Source organism: Capricornis sumatraensis, chromosome X (genome assembly GCF_032405125.1).
Source record: "Capricornis sumatraensis isolate serow.1 chromosome X, serow.2, whole genome shotgun sequence".
Taxonomy (NCBI): domain Eukaryota; kingdom Metazoa; phylum Chordata; class Mammalia; order Artiodactyla; family Bovidae; genus Capricornis; species Capricornis sumatraensis.
Window position 1 is genome coordinate 144,671,496 of NC_091092.1, and position 10,794 is coordinate 144,682,289.

A 10,794-nucleotide genomic window follows, 5' to 3' on the forward strand; every position below is an offset into this window, starting at 1 on the left:
TTCATTTGCGTCAGATTTTATGTTCCACATATAAATGTTATCCTATGGTATTTGTCTTTCTCTTTCTGGCAAAACTGTTTGCAGAGCAAGTCCAGCCCTGCCTCGAGGCTCTAGCATGAGCTTCTCACAGTGTGGAACATATGAGCTTCTCGCAGTGTGGAACATATATCCAGGCACGCATGGCGTGTTCTGAAAGGGCTTGCTGCAGGAAGATGTGAGCGCTTTTGGTACTGGGGACAGCCTTAAGCTTTACAGTCTTCGCCTTCAATTATATGACGTGAGCCGCTGGAGGTCACGAGCCTGGTGTGAAGCCTCAAGGCATCACATGTGAGACACGGCTTGGCGTGTGCTGACAGACGACCGCCCCTCCGGGTTTGTTTTTCTCCTGGAATAATTTTCTTTTTAACTTTATTTGGCCTACCATTTCATTTGGTGAATGAAGGTGCTGTAATCTGAAACTAAGAAACTCAGGGCAAAACTCTCCTGGGAAGAGCCATCAGCAAGAGTTTGGAATCTTCGGTGTCACGGCAGCTTATGGAATGCTGCCCACGAAGTGGGAATGATTTTGAGGAATATGTTGCAAACAGCCAGATAATTCATGGCCAGCAGCATAGGGAATGTAGAGTTTTAATTTATCCATCAGTCAGTTCAGTTCAGTTCCGTCGCTCGGTCGTGTCCAGTTCTTTGTGACCCGATGGACTACAGCACGCCAGGCCTCCCTGTCCATCACCAACTCCTGGAGTTTACCCAAACTCATGTCCATTGAGCCAGTGATGCCATCCAACCATCTCATCCTCTGTCATCCCCTTCTCCTCTCACCTTCAATCTTTCCTAGCATCAGAGTCTTTTCAAAAGAGTCAGCTCTTTGCATCAGGTGGCCAAAGTATTGGTTTCAGCTTCAGCCTCAGTCCTTCCAATGAATATTCAGGACTGATTTCCTTTAGGATGGACTGCTTGGAACTCCTTGCTGTCCAAGGGACTCTCAAGAGTCTTCTCCAACAATCACAGTTCAAAAGCATCAATCTATCTATAGCACATGAGATATAAGGTATTTGCATTTAGTAATGTTATTGTTGTTTCCAGAAATTTTGCTTGCATTAGCATGCCTGAGGGTGGGGTGGGCTGTGTGTGTGTGTGTGTGTGTGTGGTTCTGGGAGTGATATAGTTCATGAGAGCATGAATCAGGACAAAGATGGACTGTATTTACAACATCTGAGCTGCTGGGGTTATGGTTAGAGTAGTGAGTAACGCTGAAAATTTAATCAAGCCGCTTGATAAGCTGTTTGTTTCCCTGACTCTTTATCCAATCAGAATAAGCTAACAAGAGTGAACAAAATTTGGAAAAAAGACTTTCAATTCCCTTAAGCGGCACTCATTAGCCCCATGGTAAATTAGAACACTTTGCACATTAACGAGCCAGATTGCCCTTCTTTTCTTTCAGTTGAATAAAACAAGGGAGCTGTCAGTTAAGTTATATGGCACTTGGTGCATATTTTTTTACTTCCCTTGATGAAACCTCTGAATTTTTGTTTCATTGGTGAGATATTCTACTGAGGGTATGAAAGGTAATTTTGGAAGGTGTTCTTTCTCTCTCTCTTTCTAGGTATTATCTTATTCCAGAATTTGGTGTCTAAATCCAAAGCAATGAGGGAAGAGAAGGAAAAAAAAAAAAAAAACCTCCAGGACTGTAAGGCACAGAACCAGATATCTGGGACCTTCTATTTTAAAATAAATTCATTTTTATTGAAGTGTATTTGTTGTTGACGATCATTCGCTCAGTCGTGTCCAACTCTTTTCGACCCCATGCACTGCAGCACGCCAGGTTCTTCTGCCCTCCACTGTCTCCCGGAGGCTGCTCAAATAGACTAGTTCCTTCACAATGTGGGGGCCTTCTTAATACAAATCTGTCTTTTTTAGACAGTATTTGTATAGTCTTGTGTGTGTGTATCCATATTTATACGTACACAAGCATATATAAATGTGCGTATATAATAAATACTTACATAAATGTGTTTTGTTCTTTAAAAAAATAAAGATGGTAAGCAGATTACGCAGGTCGGGTTCCTTTTAATTGAATCCACTTATTTTTTTTTCCTACAACAAAATGCAGTTCCCTCAACCAGAGATTTTCAGCACATTTTCACTTTCTATTTACTTACTTTTATTTCCTCTGAGGGGAGGTGGTTGCTGGCCAAGGCCTTTGTAAACAATACCTATCATTTAGTCACCTGCTCTAGAAATCGAAACAGGTAAGAAAAGCAGTTTGAAAGAAAGAAAGACATCTGAGAAAAGGTGAATGAAGGTCTTTAACTCAGTTAAGGACGCTTTATGCTAACCTGTTTCTCAGTCCTTACCTCCTTGCTTTTTTTCCTCCAAAATAGACTATTTTGTGAGGTTGCTGTTGTTCAGTCGACAAGTTGTGTCCTACTGTTTGTGTCCCCATGGAGTGCAGCGTGCCAGGCTCCTCTGTCCTCCAGTGTCTCCCAGAATTTGCTCAGACTCATGTCCATTGGGTCCATGATGCCATCCACCCATCTCATCCTCTCTCACCCCCTTCTCCTCCCACCCTCAATCTTTCCCAGCATCACGGTCTTTCCCAGTGAGTGGGTTCTTCACATCAGGAGGCCAAAGGATTGAAGCTTCAGCTTCAGCAGTGATTTTGCAGCCCAAGAAAATAAAATCTGTCAGTGCTTTCACTGTTTCCCCATCTCTTTGCCATGAAGTGATGGGACTGGTTGCCATGATCCTAGTTTTCTGAATGTTGAGTTTCATTTCAGCTTTTTCACTCTCCTTTTTCACTTTCATCAAGAGGCTCTTTGGTTCTTCTTCACTTTCTGCCATTAGGGAGGTATCACCTGCATGTTGGAAGTCGTTTATATTTCTTCTGACGGTCTTGATTCCAGCTTGGGATTCATCCAGCCTGGCATTTTGTGTGATACGCTCTGCGTATTGGGTAAATAAGCTAGGTGACAGTTTACAGCCTCCTTTTAGCCTCTTTTTAGCCAGTCAGTTGTTGCATCTGAGTCTAACTGTTGCCTCTTGACTGGCATACAGGTTTCTCCAGAGACAGGTAAAGTGGTCTGGTATTCCCATGTCTTTACGAATTTTCCACAGTTTTTGGAAAGGCTTTGGTCAAAGCCTTTAGTATAAATCAGTGAAGCAGGAAGCGGAAGTAGATATTTTCCAGAATTCCCTTGCTTTCTCCAGGATCCAGTGAATGTTGGCAGTTTGGTTTGCAGTTCCTCTGCCTTTTCTGAATGCAGCTTGCACATCTGGAAGTTCTCGGTGACCCTGAAGCCTAGCATGCAAGATTTTAAGCATGATCCTGCTAGTATGGGAGATGAGTGCAGTTGTCCAGTGGTTAGCACATACTTGAGTACTACCCTTCTTGGGAATTGGGAGGAGGCTGGACCTTTTCTGGTCCTCTGGCCACTGCTGAGTTTTCCAACTCAAATTGGCTGACATATTGAGTGCAGCACTTGAACAGCATCATCTTGTAGGATTTGAAATAGCTCAGCTGAAATTTCGTCACCTCCACCAGCTTTGTTCACAGTGATGCTTCCTAAGGCCCACTTGACTTCACACTCCAGGATGTCTGACTCTGGGTGAGTGACATGGTGTTCTCCACAGTTTTTAGCTTTGTATTCCCACATCCACGGCAGGATATTTCCAATCTGGATATAGCTTGGAGCATTTGAACTCCAGTTTTGTGTGTCTGTGTATTTATTGTTCGAGCTGATTCTGGGGCTCAAGGACAGATTGGAAGTCTTTTTCACTTGAAACACCATGAGGAATTCCGCCTTTGTGCTTCTTCAGCCTTCCCTCAGTGTCCAGGTGTGCAGAAGCCTGTGGACGGTCCTCGGTCCTGCCGTTGTGTCTCTCCCTCTCTTTCCTTTGGGCTGAGGTCTGAAAGCACAGACTCTCTTCTGAACAAGGCTCCTGTTGAACACTTCATACCCCTCTCTCGCCCTTCCACCCCGCCCGGAATTTTCAAGCCTTGAAGCCCTATGTACTCAGGAGTCACTTTGGAGATGAAAGTGTTTCTGATGGTCCTTTATTTATTTACTTTTCACTTGGCTATAGACAATGCCAATTTGCAGTTCTGAAGTTAAAAATGAAGCCTCCCATTATGGGGGATGGTCTGCTCAGTGTCAGAGTCAACTTGGCTTTGCATCCTGATTAGATGACAAATCCCAAGCTCGTTACATGTGGCTTCTTATGCATGTGCCATCATCAGTTAAAAAAATAATAATAAGGTCTTAAGTAATGTACTTAAAGCTTTTAAAACAACTGGAAAGATTTCCTGATTCCGTCCAAACTTCTTGGTTTGGTTTAGTCACTAAGTCGTGTCTGACTCTTGCAATCCCATGGACTGAGAACCTACCGGGCTGCTCTGTCCATGGGGTTCTCCAGGCAAGAATACTGGAGCAGGTTGCCATTCCCTTCTCCAGGGGATCTTCCTGACCCAGGAATCAAACCCAGGTCTCCTGCACTGGCAGGCAGCTGACCACCAGGGAAACCCATGGATTTCTTACTATAATTTCTTACTATAAACCCAAACTTCTTACTATATGCATAAAGCCTGTGTGTGTGTGTTCTGTGCTCAGTCATGTCCGACTCTTTGTGACTCTAGAAATTGTAGCACAGAAGGCTCCTCTGTCCATGGGATTGTCCAGGCAAGAATCCTGGAGTGGGCTTCCATGCCCTTCTCCAGTGGATCTTCCCCACCCAGGGACTGAACACATTGCAGGCAGGTTCTTTACTGTGGAGCCACCGCGGAATCCTGTGGGTTAATGATATGCATACAGAGATTTGTTTCGCTTCAAAAACAAATCCGATCCAGCTGGTCCTCATCAATGGTAACTCAAGGGCGTTCATCCCCAAGGCTCGGATTCTCAGAAGGATGGTGTCATCTCGGGGAAGTCCACGCTCACTGTCTTCACGTGGGAGGGATGCAGTCTCCACGTGCTGACCGGGGCCATTCTCTCCGCAGAAGTGGGTGGACGGAAGCTTCACCAACAGCCTGCCAATCCTGCCGGTCGGCCGCACAGTGACCATCTCCCCGTTCAGTGGGCGACTGGATGTCTCCCCACAGGATAAAGGGCGGCTGCATTTCTACCTTAGCGTCACCAACCAGGAAGTACTGGTGAGTCCTGATGTTCCCCGACCGTCACAGACCCCCTGAAACTCTCCACATGCTTCCCACACTTGGCAGCTCCATCGTATGTACAGATTTGCATGCATATTCTGTTTTAATTTACTTATTTTAATTGGAGGCTAATTACTTTACAATATCGTAGTGGTTTTTGCCATATTTTATATGAGTCACAACATATGTCATGCGTGTGGACCTAGGTACCTATAGACTGTGAGTGTGCAGTCTTTTTTTTTTTTTTTTACTATTGTTGAACTGTCTCTGTGGGACATTTCCCATTTCTTCATTTATTTTTCAGGTCAGCATACTTGGCAAGTTTTCAATGCAGTTTTATTTATTTATTTTTTTTAAAGACTTATTTACTTACTGGTTGTCTGCATTAGATCTTAGTTGTGGTGGGCAGGCTCCTTGTTTCAGCGAGAGGTCGCTAGAGCTCACAGATTCTCTAGTTGTGGCTGGAGAGCCCAATTCCAGAGTGCATGGACTCTGTGGTTGTGGCACTTGGGCTCAGTAGTTGAGGTGCTTGGGCTCAGTAGTTGAGGTGCTTGGGTCCCCTGTGGCATGTGGGACCCTTAGTTCCCCCCATAGAGATTGAAACCTGTGTCCCCTGCACTGGAAGGCAGTGTGAACCACTGGACCACCAGGGAAGTGCAATTTTATTTTTTTTTAAGATTTTTTTTTTTAATGTGGACCATTAATTTTTTTAAGAGTCTTTTTTGAATTTGTTATAATATTGCTCCTGTTGTTTATATTCTGGGTTTTTTTGCCACATGGAATGTGGGATGCTACCTCCCTGGTGGTGGTGGTGGTTTAGTTGCTAAGTCGTGTCCGACTCTTGCGACCCCATGGACTCGACTCTTGCGACACCATGGACTATAGCCCGCCAGGCTCCACGGTCCATGAGATTCTCCAGGCAAGAATTCTGGAGTGGGTTGCCGTTTCCTTCCTGGTAGGGCCCTAAGTTTTCTGCTAATGTTTTTACGTAGTTATCATTGCCACCTTTTAAAACAATTAAATGATCTCATTCACAACTGTACTGAGGGGACTTCCTTGGTAGTCCAGTGGTTAAGACTTCTAAAGCAGGGGGTATGGCTTGGATCCCTGGTCAGGGAGGTAGGTGAGGAAGGAAATGGCAAAAATGTTGATTCCCTCAATCTAGTCAAAAATTAGTTCTCAACAGGGAGTGATATTATATACAGGCGCGTGCGTGCTAAGTCACATCCGACTCTTTGCAACCCCATGGACTGTAGCCCCCGAAAGTGAAAGCGTTAGTTGCTCAGTGGTGTCTGACTCTTGGTGACCCGATGGACTGTAGCCTCTGTCCGCGGAGTTCTCCAGGCAAGAATGCTGGAGTGAGTTGCCATGCCCTCCTCCAGGGCATCTTCCCCACCCAGGGATCGGGCCTGTGGCTCCTGCATTGACAGGAAGATTCTTTACCTTTGGAGCCACCAGGGAAACCCATTATATGCAGGAGACACTGGCTAAGTCGGGAACATGTACTGGCATCTAGGGATAGAGCTCAGGGATGTTGTCAGCATCCTACAGTGCGCAGGACAGACGCCCCCACAGAGAAGCATCTGGCCCCAAACGTCAGTGGTACCCAGGCTGAGAAACCCTCTTGCAGTCTACGTGTGGAGTTCTGTGTTTTGTTTTGTATTGGGGGGTGGGGAGTATGCTGGGGCTTAGTTGCCATGAGGGCTTTTCTCGAGTTGCAGAGAGCAGGCTTCTCACTGCAGCGGCTTCTCGAGTTGCAGAGTACAGGCTCTCGGGCATACGGGCTTCAGTAGTGGTAGCACGTGAACTCAGAAGCTGCAGCTCCCAGGCTCTCAGGCGCAGGTTTAATAATCATGGTGCACAGCCTTAGCTGCCCTGAGATGTGTGGGCTCTTCCGGGACCAGGGATCCAACTTGCATCCACCGCACTGGCAGCCAGATTCTTTACCACCAAGCCATCAGCAAAGCCCGCAGTTCAGATTTTAAGATTATTTTGTTTATACTGACTGGAAAGCCCTGCAGTTCACATTTTAAGATGATTTTCTTCCTACTGATATATATATATTTTTTTGCATTGCTAATAGTATGTATAACAAGCAGGCTTTGCTTACAGAAGGTTGATTGACCAGCCCTGTTGTGTCCTACGGTGCCCGTGTGTCTTTCTGTTCTAGCTGTCGGTGGCAAACTTGGTGAGACTCAACCGGGCCCTCTTCCCACCAAGCAGGAGGACAATGGAATCGCTCTATCAACGGGGCTTCGATGACGCCAGCAGGTTTTTACTTAAAGAAAGTTGGTTTGAGTAGGACGCTTACAACTTGTTAATGGAGAACACAGTTCTTCAGGGAGGTTTCTAATTAAATCCTTTTATAAAAGCCTATCATCACTATCAATTTTATTATGAGTTTTTATAATGCTTGCATCTTTTAAAAATTTTGTTTTGAGGTATAGCCAATTTACAACGTTGTGATGGTTTCAAGTGGACAGCAAAGGGACTCAGCCATACATGGACATGGATCCATTCTCCCCCAAACTCCCCTCCCATCCAGGCTGGCACATGACATTGAGCAGAGTTCCCTGTGCTGGACAGCAGGTCCTTGCTGGTTCTCCATGTTAAATACAGCAGTGTGTCCACGTCCATCCCAAACTCTCTAGCTATCCCTTCCCCATCCTTCCCCCTGGGAACCATAAGGCTATTACAGAGTATTGAGCAGAGTTCTCTGTGCTGGACAGCAGGTCCTTGTTGGTTATTCATTTGAAATATACCAGTGTATATAGGCAATCATAAGTTCATTCACTAAGTCTGTGAGTCTATTTCTGTTTTGTAAATAAGTTCGTTTGTATCATTTCTTTTTAGATTTTGCATGTAAGGGATGCCATACAATATTTCTCATTCTCTGCTTCACTTCACTTGGTGTGACAATCTCTCGGTCCATCCGTGGTGCTACAGATGGCATTAATTTCTTCGTTTTGATGGCTGAGTCATATCCCACTGAATCAACACCCCTGGTGCCTCAGACAGTAAAGAATCTGCCTTCAAAGCAGGAGACCCGGCTTCAGTTTCTGAGTCGGGAAGATCCCCTGGAGGAGGGAATGGCAACCCACTCCAGTATTCTTGCCTGGAGAATCCCATGGACAGAGGAGTCTGGCGGGCTAGTCCATAAGGTCTCAAAGAGGTCAGACACGGCAGTGACTGAGCATGCATGCATACACAGCGTGGACATGTCCATCCCACACTCCCTAACTGTCCCTTCCCCCGTATCATTCCCTCCCGTGCCCCTGCTGGGCAACCGTAGGTTCATCCTCTAAGTCTATGAGTCTCTGTTTTGTAGCTAAGTTCATTTGTACCTTTTCTGTTTCGATGCCACACCTAAGGGATGTCATGCACTATTTCTCCTCCTCTGTCCGACTTAATTCACTCACTGTGACCCTCACTAGGTCCACCCATGCTGGAAGTAGCATTATTTCATTTTTTTTACGGCCGAGGAATATCCCATTGTATGTATGTACAACATCTGTCTGTCTCATCGACAGAGGAAAGGTCAGCATGTTAGACTTTTAAACAGTGTATCGTCCCCACACTGCATGCCTTTGACCTTGTTAGTGGGAGGATCGTGTAAGATGCATGAAAGGTCCGTGGAGCATCAGCTTTCTTACATGTGGGAGCTAAGTAAGTAAGTGTTAGTCACTCAGGCATGCCCGACTCTTTGCAACCCCATGGACTGCAGCCCGCCAGGCTCCTCAGTCCATGGGATTGCGAGGCGAGGTTTCTGGAGTGGGTTGCTATTTCTTTCTCCAGGGGATCTTCTCAACCCAGGGATTGAACCCAGGTCTCCTGCACTGCAGGGAGATGCTTTACGGACTGAGCTACAGGGGAAGCCCCTGTGGCAGCTACAGGGACATAATAGAGCACTTTCACCTGCAGCCCCGGGGTTCTCCCGGTGTGTCCTGACAGCCCCTCACCTGAACCCATCACAGCTGCATGGCGTTCGATGATTACAGCACGTCCTCAGGCGCTGTGCCAACAGAAACAGATGCTGTCGCCAGTGTCTCCACGTTTCTCAGCTCTTCAAAGCACCACCTAGGAAAGGCGTCTGGAAACCCTGGAGAAACTTTCTGACCCAGATCCTGATACGCTGGCACGGCCGTTATCTGTGACCAGCAGCTCAATAAGTTCCCAGTTGCCCGCTGAGGCCGAGTCCTACTGTCTTTGAATCTGTCATGTAAAATTTCATCAGTCATTTCTTCGTTGCCGTAACACTCTTCACTTTGTAACTATGGTAACCCACTGTTTCCACAGACGATTAGAGAATAGAGATTTGAAGTTAAATAATGCACTCAAGGAGCAAGCCATATATTAAAAAAAAAAAAAAAAACTCTTACATTCTGGTTTCCTAATACTGGGCATCATGTGTGCATACGTGAAGCTGGGAAAGAAAGAACCATGAGGCTCTGGGTGTTGAATTAGGATTTTAAACAGACCTGGGCAGTTACAGTGGAGCCTTGTTGTCACAAAAGCGACTTGTGTAACTCAGTGAAGCTATGAAGTGCTTAGTCACTCAGTTGTGTCTGACTCATTGCGACTCTCTGGACTGTAGCTCGCCCAGCTCCTCTGTCCATGGGATTCTTCAGGCAAGTATACTGGAGTGGGTTGTCATTTCCCCGTCCAGGGGATCTTCCTGACCCAGGGATGGAACCCACTTCTTCTGCACTGGAGGCGGATTCTTTACAGGCCATGCCACGCAGGGGCCCACTAGAGGAATGGGTCACGGTGGAGAGTTCCGATACAATGTGGCCCACTGGAGGAGGAAATGGCAGCCGACTCCAGTATTCTTGCTGCACGTACCCCATGAACAGTATGAAAAGGTCTCAGTTATGCTGCCTTTTTTTCCTGATTGAAACAGATACACACAATTACTTATGTATATAAATATTAATCATAGAAATGTTTTTGGTTCTCGGGCACTTCTTTTACAGTTGAGGCACTGATTATTAGGGAAATTCAGGGTTTAGCGTTTTTCTTGCCTAAGTTATGTCTGCACTGTCACAAAATTTTTTGAAGTGATTGCCTACATAACTTGAAGCAGGAAGAAAAGCAATTACTGGAGATTAGGAAAAGTGGATAAGTTTTATTAATGATGATTCTTTGTTGTTGTTCAGTCGCTAAGTTGTGTCCGACTCTTTGCAACCCCAGGGACTGCAGCACACCAGGCTTCCCTGTCCTTTACCGTCTCCTGGAGTTTGCTCACGTTCATTGCGTCAACGATGCCATCCAACCATCTCATCTTCTGTCACCCCCTTCTCCTCGTACGTTCAATCTTTCCCCGCATCAGGGTCTTTTCCGAGTCAGTTCTTCGAATTAGATGGCCAAACTACTGGAGCTTCAGCATCAGTCCTTCCAGTGAACACCCAGGACTGAACTCCTTTAGGATGGACTGGTTGGATCTCCTTGCAGTCCAAGGGACTCCTCAAGAGTCTTCTCCAGCATCACAGTTCAAAAGCATCAATTCTTTGACGCTCAACCTTCTTTTTGGTCCAACTCTCACATCTGTACCTGACTACTGGAAATTATATAAGAGTAGTCGTAATTATTATTTTATTGTCATTTTATAATTCTACTGAAAGAGTTTTTATTACTGTTAAATTATT

At 45.7% G+C, this 10,794-nt stretch overlaps 1 protein-coding gene across 1 annotated transcript in view; it reads left to right on the forward strand.

Moving 5' to 3' along the window:
- Nucleotides 1-7,451, forward strand: part of PNPLA4 (patatin like phospholipase domain containing 4) — a 42,853-nt gene extending 35,402 nt beyond the window's left edge. The window contains exons 6-7 of the mRNA XM_068962948.1: nucleotides 4,994-5,146; nucleotides 7,320-7,451. Coding sequence (XP_068819049.1) covers nucleotides 4,994-5,146; nucleotides 7,320-7,451 — 285 coding nt within the window. The remainder of the gene's footprint in view (nucleotides 1-4,993; nucleotides 5,147-7,319) is intronic.
- Nucleotides 7,452-10,794: the final 3,343 nt, after the last annotated feature.